This window comes from Ahaetulla prasina, chromosome 3 (genome assembly GCF_028640845.1).
Source record: "Ahaetulla prasina isolate Xishuangbanna chromosome 3, ASM2864084v1, whole genome shotgun sequence".
NCBI classification, from domain to species: Eukaryota; Metazoa; Chordata; class Lepidosauria; order Squamata; family Colubridae; genus Ahaetulla; species Ahaetulla prasina.
Window position 1 is genome coordinate 31226759 of NC_080541.1, and position 18861 is coordinate 31245619.

At 39.3% G+C, this 18861-nt stretch overlaps 1 protein-coding gene across 1 annotated transcript in view; it reads left to right on the forward strand.

The window, feature by feature from the left end:
- The window catches only part of RGS22 (regulator of G protein signaling 22), a 106405-nt gene that overhangs the window by 5048 nt on the left and 82496 nt on the right, over positions 1 to 18861 (forward strand). Inside the window, exons 3-7 of the mRNA XM_058175725.1 lie at positions 3179 to 3241; positions 7500 to 7727; positions 10552 to 10637; positions 13668 to 13833; positions 18120 to 18264. Of these exons, the coding sequence (XP_058031708.1) occupies positions 3179 to 3241; positions 7500 to 7727; positions 10552 to 10637; positions 13668 to 13833; positions 18120 to 18264 (688 nt within the window). The remainder of the gene's footprint in view (positions 1 to 3178; positions 3242 to 7499; positions 7728 to 10551; positions 10638 to 13667; positions 13834 to 18119; positions 18265 to 18861) is intronic.

Here is an 18861-nt window from a genome sequence, read left to right on the forward strand (position 1 = left end):
CCAGGACACTGCAACCATTATAAATACATGTCTGTTGCCAAGCATCTGAATTTTCATCATGTGGCTATGGCAAAGGTCGTAAGTGTGAAAAATGGTCATAAGTCACTTTTTCAAGTGCTGTTATAACTTCAAACGGTCACTAGATGAATGGTTGTTAAGTCAAGGACTGTCTGTAATTTTAAATGATATTCTAGATGGAATCCAAAGGACCACATGAATATGCACCTTTTTATTAACTGGGCATTAATGAAGCAGAAGTTGATACTTCCACAGCCAGCTTTGAAAACAAATTAGGGTTTTCAAAGATTTAAAACCAGGAGAGTTGACTATGAAATATGTCTCACAGACTGGTTAAATATGTCTCTCCAGGATGCTGGCTGGAGAATTCTGGGAATTGAAGTCCACACATCCTACAGTTGCCAAAATTGAGAATTATTGTCTAGTGGAATGTGTCTTATAAACAAGAAATATATTTTCATAATCAAAAACTGTAGCTTAGGCTGTGCAAATGTCTTACTTTAGATGCTTGTATGTAGAATACATAGGCTTTTCCCCTGTAGAGGAAAACTAAAGGACCTTGGGGTGGGGCCAACAATGAAAACCAGCTGCTCTTTGATTGCATTGAGTCCTCTAGATGTATAATTGCTAAAGCCCCCCCATCTTTATTTAGATTTCCCTCTCTTCACACATACATAGTGCTACTACTATCTGAACAACAGGATTTCTTTCTTTAATGGGAAAGGTATTCATTGCTGGCTCTTATCATGGGAAAGGTATTTTTCATACGTTGTTATTCCTGATAAATATCTAACTCCCCAAAACTGCTGTTGACACTACAACACAAATGCATAGCACCAATATGGACATGTTGAACATTCAATAAAGCTTGGGAAGATCTCCTGCTGCAAAAAACAAAACATTCACTAGATGGCAGCAACTGGTGTTTTTGAAGCTCAGATTTGTATCCCTATCAAATAACGCTGCATTTTAACACCATTTATTATTCAGTGAATGTTGAATATTCTATTATTCTTCGATCAGGATTTTCATAAAAGTTCAAAATGTTAAGAATAAATATTTGGTTGCTAGATGTCTATTGAGATTCTCAGTCATCCAGATCATGATTGTCCCAAAGGTGTTTTTTCAAGAGGCCACTGGACTTTCTGAGTTTTCTTTTGAAGATGTTTCGCTTCTCATCCAAGAAGCTTCTTCAGCTCAAGAGAAGCGAAACGTGTTCAAAGGAAAAATCAGATAGTCCAGTTGCCTCTTGAAAAAGCACCTTTGGGACATTTGGCTGCTAACTCATTGTGTTAAATATCAAATATAGATTTTTTTTTTGTCTTGAGATTTATTCTAACACTTGAGATTTGCTTTCCTAAAATTTACATTATTCTGATGATTCTAGTACTAATACAAAGGGAATAATAAAAGATTAAATATTAAAAAGGGAATGCAAATATAATTCTTATAGAAATTATAAAGGTTTTTAAAAGATTAAAAATAAAATTACAAACCACTTCTGAAAAAAGTCTTGCCAAGAAAACTTCAGGAATTTTTCCACGCACTTACCAAGAGTTAGTATTGACTCAAAGGCACATACACACCCACACCAGTGGTGGGTTGCCCCGGGTTCAGACTGGTTCTTGCGAACTGGTAGTAAAACCAGGGGGAGGCTCCGACCCGACGTCATCAGAAAGCTTCTGCGGACACGCAGAAGTGAGCATGTGTGCATGAGTGAAGCGCACACGTGCGCACGATCCCGCTGCAAACCAGTAGTAAAGGTAAGGAGTACCCACCCCTGACCCACACAGTTTTGATAGTCATATGAATAATGTTATAAAATTGAAAAGGTTCACAGTTGGTATTTTCAATAACATGGGCTAGATATCTGTATATTTTCTCCCGCTTCAAATTCCCTAACTAATAAGGAATTTGTTTTCTATGGGCTTCTTGGGCCAGTAAAGCCATTAACATTCTTTTTTGTCATATCCCGTCATTTACAGTGTTGTCATCCGCCCACTGTGACTGATGAAATGTGAAATGTGCTATAGGACACAGTAACCTGTTTTTAATAATATTTTTTCACACAAAGTCTTCAAAACACTAAGGCAAAGCTCACTGTCAGTGGGAGGCTTCTAATTCATTTGAAGGATGCTGCTGCTCTCTCCCATTAATTTTAGAGGTTTGCTAAGATTTGTCCCCTTCCAAATCACTACCTAATGCAAAAGAACTTGATTTGCATTGAAGGTGTTAGAGTCACATTGAGGAAAGGTAGCTGTTGCACCTAAATCTAATCTTAAGTGTCCTTCAATTGATAACCAAATTAAAAATGGAAAGCTGAACAGATAAGAGTTCATAAAGTTACAAAACCAATGTATCCCAAAACATAAAACTTAAGGGAAATGTAGCTGAGGCTGCCAATAGAGGAGATGAATCCAAATATTTTACCACTCCAGATGTTTTGATATTCGGCTCCCTTCATTCCCCAGCCAACATAGTCAACCTGGGGGCACAGCTGGATATAATATAATGGAATAGAATCTTGCTAAGATAAAGATTCCAATATCTTTAAATGGAAGAGTAATGATTTACTTTTACTGGAATTAGGCTGAAAGGTCTGGCTTGAGAACGATTCTTCTGCTTGTCTATTGGAAAACTGCCATTGATTAGTGATGTTTATTTGTAAATAGATCAGGCCACAAATGATAGAGAAGATCTTTGCCTGAGGCTCCAGTCAGCTGAAGAATCTACCAATTTAGCTGCATATTATTAATTAGTCTGGTAATGCTCATATAAGTGGACCATAATCTGACCTAACGTGGACCAGAATCTGAGCCACGGTGGCGCAGTGGTTAGAGTGTAGTACTGCAAGTTACTTCTGCTGACTGCCAGCTGCCTGCAATTTGGCAGTTCAAATCTCACCAGGTTTGACTCAGGTTGACTCAGCCTTCCATCCTTCCAAGGTGGGTAAAATGAGGTCCCAAATTGTTGGGGGCAATATGCTGACTCTGTAAACTGCTTAGGGAGGGCTGTAAAGCACTGTAAAGCCGTTATAAGTCTAAGTGCTATTGCTATTCTGCACGAATGGTGGAAATTCTTAACCACTTCTACAATAAGAAGAATTGTCTTTATTCTACCACATCACATCACATTTCCCCCCCTTCCTCTGTTCTCACAGGAAGAGTATTTAGCAACTGACAATTTACTTGTAGACTTCTTCAATGAATTTTTGGGTCTCCCAGTAAGTATGACACATACTGCTCCAACATTCCTTATAGTTAACCCAATAAAACTGATTGACTAGATTGTTACAATATATACTTATACTGTATATACAATATATGACTCATGCAATATATTCTGGTTTACTTACCCAATCCCTCTTGCTTGCCTGCCCATTATTGCAAATCTGAAACTGTGTTCCCAAAGTAGTACATGCATTAGAAGCCTTACAGAAAACTCCCTCAGGAGAATGTTGTAATTTTCTTATGCTGGAAACCTCAGCAAATATCTTAGTTAAGGCAACAGTGGTGCAATGAATGGAAAGGCCAAAACAGAAAGAACCTGTTGTTCTTTTAAGAATATCTGCTGAGAATTCTTGACCTGTTCTTCATTAGCTTTTCTCAGTTTGTTCTATTCAGCTTTGATGTGGAGTGTTTGATATGTCCAGTTTTATTTTGCTGCAGCTCATCATAGAAATTATTCAGGGTAATGCCAATGGAAACTTGATTAGTGTTTGGTTCCCAGGCATAAAAAATGATATATGGGCAAAAAGTTAAAGTAAAAATATATATGATACTATTAATTGTTCTCTTTACTACAAGAAAATATTTCAATAAAAGAAATGCTTTAATGTATTACAATATTGGAAATGATCCTGCAAATTGGCACTTTTGTTTCTTGCAGCCAATCAATGGATGCAATGGATGGTCTACTACTAAGCTACAGAAGTAGCCCTTAAATAGATCTTTGTTCTGAATTATATCAAATGAATATAACAACTTGGGTTTCATTTTTTTATTTTTGAGAACTCCAATACAAACTGACCGAATCCACATATCTTTGGCGAATGTGCTAATTGAAACCATTACCATTTAGATTTCTCAGCTCAGAAGTTATCATTTCCATTTTAATATATCCCCCGTTCATTTTGAAAATGTGAATTTTGATTAGATATATATATATATATGTTTTCGTAGGTTTTCACGGGTATAGGTATGTAGGTCTTGATGTATTCAGGTCTTTTCCCGTATAAGGTTGAGAGTATCTTGGCGACATTTCGACGAGGTCTCACTCATCATCTTCAGGCTGGTGCTTATGGCTTCGTGCTTGTGTGAGCAAAGCGTGGTCAGAACTGCCGTCGGCGGCTCTGACCACGCTTTGCTCACAGAAGCACGAAGCCATAAGCACCAGCCTGAAGATGATAAGTGAGACCTCGTCGAAACATCGCCAAGATACTCTCAAGATACGCCAAGATACATCGCCAAGATACTCTCAACTTTCAAGGTTTTGGTTACCATCTTTAAAGCTTAGGCTTAGGACCGGGATACCTTCAAGACCGCCTTCTGCCACCGATTGCCTCCCAACACACCTGTGCGCTCCCACAGAGTGGCCCTCCTCAGGGTGCCGTCGACCAAACAATGCAGGTTGGCGACCCCCAGGGGGAGGGCCTTCTCTGTGGTGGCACCAGCCCTGTGGAATGAGCTTCCTCCTGGATTACGACAACTCCCTGACCTCCGGACCTTCAGACGTGAACTGAAGACTCTATTATTTCAGCGTGCGGGACTAGCCTAAGAACAAAATGTTTTAACCAAATTTTAATGGGGGTTTTATTGGTTCTTATTGTTTTAGTGATCAGGCTTTGATAATATTTAGTTTTAACCTGGGTTTTAAATGTTTGTTTATTATATTGTTTTATATTGTTTTAATATGCCTGTGAACCGCCCTGAGTCCTATGGGAGATGGTGCGGTATATAAGTTTAATAAATAAATAAATAAATAAATAAATAAACTTTACATGGGAAAAGACCCAAATATGCCAAGACCTACATACCTATACCCGTGAAAACCTACGAATATATATATATATATATATCTATATATCTTAAATTGTAAATATCTATTTAATATATGCATATAATTAGCAATAAAATGTCTTCATTATATGCTTCTTTAAAACTTGATGCAGAGTAGTCCAGGCATTATATGGAAAGAAACATGGGTAAAACTGATGAGAGCCAGAACAAGCCTAATATAAAATATTTTTGTGGTTGGATCAGATCCCCATGTAAATAGTACAGAGTAGACCTTTTCAGGGACCGCACAATGATTCTATAATACAATAGTCTCCCCCCACCCCACCCCAAAAAAATAACTGGCCACCATGCTGTTTTAAAGACGAATGGAATGCCTACTTGCTCATTTTCTAGCAGAATTGTTGGTCCTATTCTTGACGGTTTTGTCCTTTTATGTACCTCTCTGACCTCTCTCAAGAAGAGCAGCATTGAAATAAATGAGTAGGTAAATAGGTAAGTAATATGAAATAATACCATAGTATGCTTTCTTCAGTCTAGTGTCCTTCAGAACTATTACCTCCACAATCCATAATCATTTAGCTGCATTTAGTTGGCTTTGGTGGGACTTACTGCCAAAGCAATTACAGGGACCTAAATTGGGAGAATGATTTTAGCATACCTCCAAGCATGTCTAAAATGTTTTTTTGATTAAAAAAACATTTGATTAAATATAATTTGACTCCTCATACACAGATTAGAGATAGTAGGGTCATTGCTCAAATAATGTACCCTAATTTTTACTGCACCTCAGTAATTTGGTCGTTTTGCACACTCTACTTCTGCCTCTTAACAACCTAGAAGTGGAATGAATCTGAATGTATCCTAATTACAACACATGTTGTAGAGCTTTCAATATCTGTTCTAGCAAATATGTGCTGGGATCATGTTTGACTAAATTAGAAGACAGTTGGTAACTCATGATTATTGTATACACATTTATAATATATTGCTTATTTTATACACGTGCATGAGGTCTGTGTATATAAGGAGTGAGTTTTACCAACAAAGATTTCCCTCCATCTTCCCATGTTGATTGCAGGTGATTGCAGTTTGGTTTAGCTGTACTGAAGGGGAATAACTGGATTCAACTGGTCAGGATATGTTAAAAGCTCTGAGATGTCAAATGTGACACCTCCCATGCTCCGAGCTTCCATGCATATGTAGGATCCAGTTCAGAAAAGTGAAGTCACTTGTTGGATTGAGACATGTGCCTTTGATTAACTTAGTAGTTTGGCCTAGGCTTATTGGCGAAGACTATTAGTTCTTTCATTCCATCCCTTTATATACATTATAATTGATTGGTAGTCAAGCATCCAAGATGACAATACAGTTTATATTTAAAACATTGTTATTGGCATTTGTTTTATTACATTAGAAGATCCAGATGTTTTCAATTTAATTAATTGGAATGCATTTTGGAAAATGGGTCTTTGGACTCCATTGCCAGAGTTGAAATTAAAAATAGATACAAGTGATTAATTAATGTTATCCTTGGTTAGTTTTCTATATAAATAACACATAACTAAAATTATCTAGCATCTGTTAAAATAGTTCCAGATTGTAGAATTTACATGCTTTGTTCACATATTCTCATAAACTAGCATATCTCCAATGATTTGGAATTAAAAGTTTATTCTTTTTGTTATTTTAATTTGTATTCCCTCCAAATTAAATAAAAACAGAAACTTTGGCCTGACGTTAGTACATTGCATATTTTTTCCCCCAAGAAATGTTAGCCATCACAAATTTATGATACTTATGAATAATAACTTTGTTATCTCAAGGCCAATTCAACAAAGAAAGAAGGAGCTACTTCAGGCAGCTAATTTAAGCAGTCAGGAAAAGGCAGGAAATTGATAGTTACTTCTTATCACTGTTCTATTTTCTTGCCAAGAAGAATCTATGAGCTTTTTTCTCTCATCAGACAGCACAATGTTGTTGGTTTGCTCTGAATGCTCAGAGGATAGTGGTAAATTCTACCGGTTGGGGAAGTTACAACAGTTTTTAAAATGTACTTATAGATGCATTTTCTGTAAGTTCCAGGAATGCTAAAAGGTTACTGTCATATTTCCTCTTTTTATGAAAGACCACATAATTATTGCAGAATGAATTAAATGGTAGGAGCTTGAATGGACGTAAACTGTAAATATGTATTAATTTCTCTGTGCCTCTACTGAATGCCATTAATAATGGATATGTTAATTTTTTTATAGGCTGTTCTAGAAAGTTAGAAAAACAAAGCCCAGGGCTATAAAAATATAGTGAAGAGGGGAAAACCCTCTAAAATTAAAGCTTAAGATAGTTTAAGACGAATACAAGCAGAATTCCAGGCCATCAGTTTATTTACAAAATTCATGGTTAGATTATATCCCTTCAGTGTTGTGCTGTTTCTGAATCCTAATCTTTCACTTTTCATGTTTATAGACATTTGCAGAACCAATTCAATTTAATCCCGATTTTGGAATTTTTGAAGTTGCTAGTGATGTCCCACAGAGCATGGAAAACCAGCTAAAACAGATGCTTCGGGATCAGAAACCTCGAAATCCCATTTATGATGTTACAAGGCAGACAAAGATACAAACCTCTTTTTCTAAAGATATTAACACTCCCCCTTCCTCGACCTTCAGTTTTAATCCAAATTATTCAACCATGGTAAGAATAAATTGATGTTATTATTGTGCCTTTAAGAAGCATTCAGGGAAATAGGATATACAGTACAACCAACTCTGAACTCTTGCTTTATTAATTGGGGTTCCATATTTAATCAATCAGATTGATGTTAAAATCTTTTGATCCTTAAATGATTCCTCTGATTATACCAGGTGATTAAAAAGTTGCTGAGTTTCAAAGGCATTGACTTTCCTACCCTGTTTTCCCCAAAATAAGATATCTCCTGATAATAAGCAGGGTTCAAAAAAAAATATAAGACGGGGTCTTATTTTCGGAGAAACATGGGTAGAAGTATAGCTCCTTCAAAAGCAGTAATTAAAACTTAATCCACAGTCATAGTCACCCTGGTAAGAAAGTTGTATGCCATATCAGTGAGTAGGGATCCACTCCCATTTTCATCCCGACTTCTGAGAGTAAATCTGAAAGTTTGAGTTTATATTTGTGTTCTGAGCTAGGCTTCCCCAAAAAGCACGAAGCCGAATCCTGGTCCCGACAAAACCCCTTTTATTAAACAAACAGTGAAATTCCCCTCATTCACCTTCAGCAAAGTCTTTCAAGGAGAATTTACAGTCACAGACACTATCTGGCTTGGAGAGCTGCCAGGATGATATCTTCAAAACTTAGCAAAGAGTCTCAGAGAGTCAGAAACCAATTAGGTGAACATTGTCTCCTGCAAACTCCACTCCCCTTTCGCTCCTCTTTTATTCCCTCTGGGAGGGGCCATTCATTGTCCACCTGTGGCCTTACTCCCAAGTCGACCCTTGTTCTTTAGCTGTTCCCGTCATCTGGCAATTCTGTGCATGCGCACACTGGGAACAGGCTCCAACTGTTAGTCTGCCTCACTGATGACTGACTCTGAAGGCAGCTGATAACTGGCATCTGGCCCTGGCCCCCTCTCTTCTTCCGACTCAGAGCCCTCATCAGAGCCTTCTCCAGACTCATGGACTGGCCCATGTTCTTCCCCAACCTCCTCACTGTCCAAATATGCTACCAGGTCCGCTGGCCGCTGGTGGGCCACAACAATGTGTGCCCATAATGTCTGATATAAGATTTGATGATGTAATGTATTGTGATATCCTTGATGCAGATACATATTTTGTGTAATTTGCACTATATTGTTGTATATGTGACATTGTCTGGTCGTATACATATCTAACTGTATGTTGTTTTTAAAGACCCCATCATCCTTAGAACCTACACTCATGTGGAGAGAGCCATTAATAAACGGTGTGCAAAAAGTTAAATTCAACGATTTGGAATTCTATCTTGAATTTCTTTTAAAATATTTAGGAAACCCAATATGTATGTGTGACATGAGCCATTTCAAACTCCAAATGGGATGATGTGAAGATTGAAAACTGAAACCAAACCTTTTGTACATCATTGCCAAAAGAGTATGCTTGTGTGTGGGGTGGGTGGGTGGGGAGTTGTTCAAGTATGGAAGTAGAAAATAAATCCATTTATCATGACTTTCCTTCCCTCCATTCAAACCTTCACATATATATGAATTTCACTAAGCAAGCGTTTCTCAACTTGGCAGCTTTAAGAAGTGTGGACTTCAACTCCCAGAATTATGCAACCTGCATACTGGCTGGGGAATTCTGTTAGTTGAAATCTACACTTCTGAAAGACACCAATATTGAGCAAGACTGAACTAAACAATCATCACTGCCTTTTTCAGCTTCTGATATCTTGGATCTGCAGTTCCCAGCATTCTCAGTAGTCAAATCATTGCTAGAAATTTTAAAAACTGTAATTGCAAAACATTTGACAAAACCAGGTTTGGGAATAATGAACTATAACTACAAAAATATTTATAGTGCAATCCTAAATGAAGAATAATGAATGCAGTATAGGATTCACTATCGTTTTCCTTTATAAAATTGACATTTTGGAAGCTGTTTCCAACTAATCTGAGAAATATGACTTTGGCCTGTCTTATTTTCTCATGGATACGGAGACAAAAGCATGGAATTTGTTTTGAGCATAAATAATTACAAATTTATTTGATTACATCCAGAAATAGTGGCTAAAGTAAAGAAGCCATGTTCAGCCTTTCCAGAAACCATTATTAGTAAGCCACAAGAGGCAACTTCTACCAAGAAAAGAACAATTTTATGCTACTCTATCAAAATGCATTTTATGTCAGTATCAGAATGCTTGTGTCAAGGCTGCCAGAGGATATCATTCTACTACAATTCCATAAAAACGAATTCTAAAGAAACAGATCTTTTTTCAGATTTCATTCTTTGCTTAGGGAGCAGTGATTTGCACAGGGAATGAATCCTGACAAGCAATTTTTCTTTCTGTGGGATTCTTGATGCACTCTGACCTTGGTTGTTTTCTTGCAGACATTTCATTACTGATGATGTTACATTGATGATTTTCGGGGAACTGGGAAACATCAGCAAGAAAACAACCAAACTTGACAGCACCAAGCACCCCTGAACTACAAATATTCTCTTCGATAGGCGCACACACATGGGTATCAAATGCTTCAGACAGCATACAAATGGGATAAATTTGCATCTAGGCAAGCCTCAGCCAAAGAATAAGTATTTTTTTTCTGCGGGAAATGCCTACATCAGCATGCTCTGCCCACCAGTTTCAGATACAAACCTCCAATAAACACAGCTTGATAGAAGTAGCACTGATGATGTTATGTAGTTGGGTAATGAAATACCTTGTGTGTATGTTTCTAGGATCCACTGAGCTCTATAAAACGTTTGGAAATTGTTAGATTATGCCATCCTGTTTGTAAATAATACAGCAAATAAAACTTAAAGAATATGTTTTCTTTTGTTAGAGTCTGAATCGAGAACAAGCTATTGAATGGATAAAAAAGAATAGATTTCCAGCATTTTTAGAAAGTGATTGCTACTTTGAATACAGGTATTTTGACTTCTAATTAGAAACTTAGTTTTAAAATTGCAAGTTTCTCTCAAAAACAACAAAAACTGGTTTGTTTTGGCCACACATGTATAATTTTAATGGCTTATGAGAATAATAGCAATGAAACTAACCTTATTTTTATAGCTTCTCACTGTGTAACCTTTACAAGCAATCACGTATGGCTAAAAGTCATGGTCTATATTTAAGTACAACTGTGATTAATTTAAACATTTCTTGCATTATATCTCATTTTTTGTTTTTTCTTTACCTAATTTGGTAAGTGTATCAATCTATCTATTCTTAAAAAAGCAAATATTGGCAGCATTTAAGGAAGACATAATATAATCCTTCTGTTACAGGGAAAATGTTAATGGCATCTTTGTGTCCTCCCTCCACCCTTCAGAATAAAAGATGCAGTTCAGTGGTGAGAAAAGTAAGGTCCCGCACTTAGGCAGGACAAACCAAATGCATAGCTACAGAATAGGTGGTACTTGGCTCAATAGCAGTAACTGGGAGAGGGATCTAGGGTGTTCTTAAGTGAAGCACCACTTAATATGAACCAGCAATGTGCTGCAGCTACCAAAAAAGGCAGTACAGTCATTGGCTGCATCAACTGAGGGATAACATCAAGATCACGAGAAGTGATAATGCTGATTTATATTGCACTAATGAGACCACACTTGGAATACTGCATACAGTTTTGGTCACCACGAAACAAAAAAGATGCTAAGATTCTAGAAAGTATGCAGAGAAAAGCAGCAATAGTGATAAAGGCTGTAGAGACTAAATTGTATAATGAATAGGGAGCTAGGAACGTCTAGCCAATCGAAGAGGGGGATTAAGGGACATAACTGTCTTCCAATACTTGAGAGATTGTACAGAGGAGAGAGACTGACTTATTCTCCAAAGCACCAGAGGGCAGAACAAGAAGTAATGGGTGGAAGCTTGTTAAAGAGAGATCCCACCTAGAAGTAGGGAGAAATCTTCTGAGAGTTTATTTATTTATTTATTATTTAAATTTTTATACCGCCCTTCTCCCGAAGGACTCAGGGCGGTGTACAGCCAAGATTAAAACAATTTAAATATACAAAGTTAAAAAGCAATTAAAACACATATTCAATAAATAGCCAAATTAAAACCGTCAAATTAACCAGACTAAAATACCCCGTATAAAATTATTTAAAATTCAAATTTGAAAATTTAAAATCAAGCCAGTCCCGCTTGGATAAACAAATAAGTTTTCAGTTCACGGTGAAAGGTCCGAAGGTCAGGTAGTTGGCGCAAACCGGGGGGAAGTTCGTTCCAGAGGGTAGGTGCTCCAACAGAGAAGGCCCTTCCCCCCTATTGCTTGGCGGACGGCATCCTGAGGAGACCCTCTCTGTGAGAGCGTACGGGTCGGTGGGAGGCATAAGGTAACAGCAGGCGGTCCCGTAAGTACCCGGGCTCTAAGCCATGGAACGCTTTAAAGGTGGTAACCAGAACCTTGAAGCACACCCGAAAGACCACAGGTAGCCAGTGCAGACTGCGCAGGAGTGGTGTTACCCGGGAGCAACGTGAAGCTCCCTCAATCACCTGCGCAGCTGCATTCTGGACTAACTGGAGTCTCCAAGTGCACTTCAGGGGTAGCCCCATGTAGAGAGCATTGCAATAATCCAGGTGAGAAGTGACGAGAGCATGAGTGACTGTGCATAAGGCATCCCGGTCAAGAAAGGGGCGCAACTGGTGAACCAGGCGAACCTGGTAAAAGGCTCTCCTGGAGACGGCCGCCAACTGGTCTTCAAACGACAGCCGTCCATCCAGGAGAACGCCCAAGTTGCGTACCCTTTCTGTTGTGGCCAGTGACTCGCCCCCAACAGTCAGCCGCGGTTGCAGCTGACTGTACCGGGATGCCGGCATCCACAGCCACTCCGTCTTGGATGGATTGAGTCTGAGTCTGTTTTTCCCCATCCAGACCCGTACGGCCTCCAGGCAACGGGACAACACTTAGACAGCTTTGTTGAGGTGGCCCGGGGTGGAAAAGTACAGCTGAGTGTCATCAGCGTACAGCTGGTACCTCACCCCAAAGCCACTGATGACCTCGCACAACGGCTTCATATAGATGTTGAACAGGAGAGGTGAGAGAATCGACCCCTGAGGCACCCTACAAGTAAGGCGCCTCGCGGTCGATCTCTGCCCTCCTGTCAACACCGTCTGCGACCGGTCGGAGAGATAGGAGGAGAACCACCGATAAACGGTGCCTCCCACTCCCAAACTCCCCAACCGGTGCAGCAGGATACCATGGTCGATGGTATCGAAAGCCGATGAGAGATCTAACAGGATCAGGGCAGAGGAACAACCCCTATCCCTGGCCCTCCAGAGGTCATCCACCAACGCGACCAAAGCTGTCTCCGTGCTATACCCGGACTGGAAGCCGGACTGGAACGGGTCTAGATAGACAGCTTCATCCAGGTACTGGGGGAGCTGCCACGCCACCACACTCTCTACAACCTTCGCCACGAAGCGAAGGTTGGAGACTGGACGGTAATTACCCAAAATAGCCGGGTCCAGGGAAGGCTTCTTGAGGAGAGGTCTCACCACCGCCTCTTTCAAGGCGGCGGAAAAGACCCCTTCCAGCAAAGAAGCATTTAAGAAGCATTTATGAATGAGAACAATGAGCGGGAATAGCTTACTCCCAGAGTTGCGGGAGCTCCATCACTGGAGGTTTTCAAAAATAACTAGACAACTATTTGACTGGGATGGGTGTCAAACTCAAGGCCTGCGGGGTACTTAAATCTAAGAGTGCTTATAAAACTTTCCCCAAGACACTTGAAATTTCTACTGCTAGTTCCTAAATGCAGGAGTGACTTTCTTGGCAAATTTCTAGATGAACTCTGAATAGGATTAAAATATTGTAGTGTAGTGTAGTATAGTATAGTGTAGTGTATTATATTGATAATGTCTGAGCTTTTGGTTTCTTTAAAAGAACAGTAGTTTTGCTGATGTTAATATCATCTGAGTAACTTTAAATTACTTTATGTCACTTCTTTGTAGATTAGCCAAACTTATTTCACAGGTGGAATGGAGCAAAACTGGGATCAGTTTTGTTATAGACAAAAACTATTATCCTTGGTTCTCAAAAAGTCCACCCACCATAGAAAGCCCTGAGGACAATGAAGATGATTTGATTATGAAAAGGTTCTACGTTTCTCTTGGCCAGGTAAAATACATCAAGTATGTAAATAAGAATATTGTGTGGAGGATAAAGTAAGAGTGGGAGGGTTTTTCCTCCTCTGGTTCAAGTTGATATGTCACCCATCAGGGTGACAACTAGAAGATATTATTCTCCCATATGAAAATCATACCTGTACATGTTCAAACACAGTGGTTGATTCTGTTTCTCATGTCTTACTAAAATGCCCAATTTCATCCACATTCATTACCAGTATTAATAACCCCAAATTATTAGGAACTTTAATTTCCCTCATCGTATGTGGAGATCAGTATTTTCTTTTAAGTACTCTTTCTGTTGGGGCCGGTGACTCCCCCCCAACAGTCAGCCGCGGTTGCAGCTGACTGTACCGGGATGCCGGCATCCACAGCCACTCCGTCTTGGATGGATTGAGTCTGAGTCTGTTTCTCCCCATCCAGACCCGTACGGCCTCCAGGCAACGGGACAACACTTCGACAGCTTCGTTGGGGTGGCCCGGGGTGGAAAAGTACAGCTGAGTGTCATCAGCATACAGCTGATAACTCACCCCGAAGCCACTGATGACTTTGCACAACGGCTTCATATAGATGTTGAACAGGAGAGGCGAGAGAATCGACCCCTGAGGCACCTCACAAGTAAGGCGCCTCGCGGTCGATCTCTGCCCTCCTGTCAACACCGTCTGCGACCGGTCGGAGAGATAGGAGGAGAACCACTGGTAAACGGTGCCTCCCACTCCCAAACTCCCCAACCGGTGCAGCAGGATACCATGGTTGATGGTATCGAAAGCCGATGAGAGATCTAACAGGACCAGGGCAGAGGAACAACCCCTATCCCTGGCCCTCCAGAGGTCATCCACCAACGCGACCAAAGCTGTCTCCATGCTATACCCGGACCGGAAGCCGGACTGGAACAGGTCTAGATAGACAGCTTCATCCAGGTACTGGGGAAGCTGCCACGCCACCACACTCTCTACAACCTTCGCCACAAAGCGAAGGTTGGAGACTGGACGGTAATTACCCAAAATAGCCGGGTCTAGGGAAGGCTTCTTGAGGAGAGGTCTCACCACCGCCTCTTTCAAGGCGGCGGGAAAGACTCCTTCCAGCAAAGAAGCATTTAAGAAGCATTTATGAATGAGAACAATGAGCGGGAATAGCTTACTCCCAGAGTTGCGGGAGCTCCATCACTGGAGGTTTTCAAAAATAGCTAGACAACTATTTGACTGGGATGGGTGTCAAACTCAAGGCCTGCGGGGTACTTAAATCTAAGAGTGCTTCCAAAACTTTCCCCAAGACACTTGAAATTTCTACTGCTAGTTCCTAAATGCAGGAGTGACTTTCTTGGCAAATTTCTAGATGAACTCTGAATAGGATTAAAATATTGTAGTGTAGTGTAGTATAGTGTAGTGTAGTGTATTATATTGATAATGTCTGAGCTTTTGGTTTCTTTAAAAGAACAGTAGTTTTGCTGATGTTAATATCATCTGAGTAACTTTAAATTACTTTATGTCACTTCTTTGTAGATTAGCCAAACTTATTTCACAGGTGGAATGGAGCAAAACCGGGATCAGTTTTGTTATAGACAAAAACTATTATCCTTGGTTCTCAAAAAGTCCACCCACCATAGAAAGCCCTGAGGACAATGAAGATGATTTGATTATGAAAAGGTTCTACGTTTCTCTTGGCCAGGTAAAATACATCAAGTATGTAAATAAGAATATTGTGTGGAGGATAAAGTAAGAGTGGGAGGGTTTTTCCTCCTCTGGTTCAAGTTGATATGTCACCCATCAGGGTGACAACTAGAAGATATTATTCTCCCATATGAAAATCATACCTGTACATGTTCAAACACAGTGGTTGATTCTGTTTCTCATGTCTTACTAAAATGCCCAATTTCATCCACATTCATTACCAGTATTAATAACCCCAAATTATTAGGAACTTTAATTTCCCTCATCGTATGTGGAGATCAGTATTTTCTTTTAAGTGACCAATGTTTGGCTGTTCAAGGGCAGTGGCAAAAGTTCTGTCTGCCTATACGTTTCTCATAATGGACTGGTGCCTTCTTGGATTTGGCTGACTTGTTTTTATGTCATTTTTAAGCATACATTTTCATTGCTGTGTATGCTTTAATGTGTGTTGCTTTGGTCTCAGAATTGTAGAGCAGTAAATAATATATTAAATGGCATGGAATATGAATGTATCCTTAATATTCCCATTTTTTTATTTCATTTTGTCACAACAGTATACACAAACATTGTCATAAGTAAAAAAAACATATCATGAAGAATATATATATATATATAAGTAAAGAATATGCATCAGCTATATTAATTTGATATAATGAAGGGAACAATTGGACAGGAACGGTAGGCACTTTTGTGCTCTTATGCATGTCCCTTACAGTCCTCTTAGGAATGGGGTGAGGTCAATTTTCTCACTAGTTGATGTCTGCCGTTTATTTTATTCATGTTACCACCCTAAAAAATATGTTAAGATGAGAGGGAGTGACTGACCTATCCTTACCTGGGGATTTCCTAGCTGAATAGAGTTTTGAATGCAGCTTTCTTTAGTCTAGCACGCTATTAAACTAGAAAACTTAGAGGAAATACAAGTGTACTGCAGCCTTCCTTCCTCAACTCTACATGACAAGCTTTGAAAAAAAGCCTTAAATTTTCATGCCAGAAGGGTATTATAAGGAAGGGATTTGGGGATCAAAGAGAGACCTTCTTTTCCCTAACTCTTTACTTCCTCTTTTACCATTTTGGGCACTGGTTCATTCCCTTGTTGTGTAAACTGTTATTGCAAAAGCTGAATCCCTTTTCTGACTTTAACACATCCAGAAGAAGAGGGGAAGAAAAAGGGGACATATGAAAAAAATGAGAAGGGGGAGCATAAAGAATGTGATGGACCAGCACAACTGTCTGTTTTGTCCCATTCACTAAATGGTAGGTTCTCCAACCATGGAGTATAGTCCCCAAAAGTCCATCTAGAAGGGACCGTGTTCTTCAATAAAAGACAAGTTCATTCTTGCAATAACTCCAAAGTCAACTGGTTTTTACACTGTTATGAAACACAGTTGCAGAGGTGGGTTTCAGCAGATTCTGACCAGTTCTGGAGAACCGGTAGTGAAAATTTTGAGTAGTTTGGAGAACCGGTAGTAAAAATTCTGACTGCCCCCCCCTTCTATTCTCTGCCTCCCAAGTCCCAGCTGATTGGGAGGAAATGGGGATTTTTGCAATAACCTTCCCCTGGATTGGGGAGGGAATGGAGATTTTACAGTATCCTTCTCCTGCCACACCCACCAAGCCACACCCACAGAACCAGTAGTAAAAAAATTTGAAACCCACCACTGCACAGTTGCTCTTTTTTCTTTTGCTTGGACCCTGGACAGTTCAATAACTACACAAAAAGGACATTTACCAATTAGATCAGATAGCCCTGGAGGGAAAAAAAAGTATCAGCTTTCTTTCTGACTACAGCAGTGGTTCTCAACATGTGGGTCGCGACATTAGGGGTCGAATGACAATTTGCCAGGGGTCGCCTAAGACCACCGGAAATATGGGAAGTATACTTGCAAGTCGAAGAATCACGCTCCAATGGTTGACTCCACAAGCCAGCTGCAGGCTCTTCAAATCGCTAGCCGAATTCAGCTTCAGGCATGATGAATTAAAAAAGAGAGAAATCTTTGCTCTGATGTCTCCCTCTCAAGCCAGCTGCAATCACTCCCAATCGCTAGCCTAATCTGGCTTCAGGCGCGATAAATTTAATAGGGGAGGAGTCTCCGCTTTAATCCTCCATCCTCAAGGCAATCGCAAGCAGTTCAGATCGCTAGCCAATACGGCTTTAGGCGCGATAAATTCAAAACGAAAATAATTTTACGGTTGGGGTCTCCACATCATGGGGAATTGTATTAAAGGGGTCGCAGCACTATAAAGGTTGAGAACCGCTGGACTACAGGAAAGCTTTTGGGTTGATTATCGGTTTATGGTGTGCATAACAAGTGAGATAAAATTTAATAAAATTAATTAAAACATTTATACTGATAATAATCAGTAAATTTATCAGTTTTTGCCTGATAGAAACCATGGCATAAATAGTATTAATTGGTAACTATTTATTGTATTTATTTTTATTTGACTTGATTGGGATATAGTGTGTTTAAATGATTTATGTCACATATTCCTTTGGATTTTTGTATTGAGAAATCTCAGATGTATAGACTTAACACTTCTCCACCACTTGTCTTCTTCGCTTAATTTATAAGTAACTTAAACCACCGTATGTTTTATTTAATAGGCTACTGTTACTCAGACACAGGATTGGTTTACTCTAGCCAAGCAAAGTCAGAACATGATCATTACTGATTCTATGACCCGTCCTGTGACATCTTCTCGTGTTCATTTTTCAACTGATACTTCAAAGTCATGGTCTACACATGAAGGTAATATTAACCATTGGAAATTATATCAATCAACCAGTCTGTCAATGTTGTTTTTTTCCAGCTTGTTCTATTTCATCTTTTTATAAAAACTTACATTATTTTTCTTCTGAGTCCTTTAACCTATTCCCTTTTTCATTTTCAATGCTTTGCAAAACTTCTAATTGTGTTGATTAGCTTTCATGAATTTTTAGGGACAAGTGAGATAAATACTGCTTAATCAGAATTATTATTTCTCTGGAGCCTCAAGGTTACTTAATGGAGTACCTTAATATAGGAAGAAGGCCATAATGTAGTAATTGTTTATATACAAATTGATGTAATTGTTGTGTAGTTCTCATTTGAGAAACCTCCATGGAAACAAGCCAGTAGGGATAGAATGAAGACAGGGTGAGATGAGAATGCAGATAGCATCAGGGAAATGTGATGTAGCATCAGGTTTCCTGGTTTTTTTAGTTTTATCATGGTTTGTTTTATGAGCATATATGTTGTTTTGTTAGCTGTAAGCCACCCACAGTTGGTTTTATGATAAGTGGCTATACAAATGCTTTAAATAAATGAATAAATAAAACTAATAATTTTATAAATATATAGAGATAA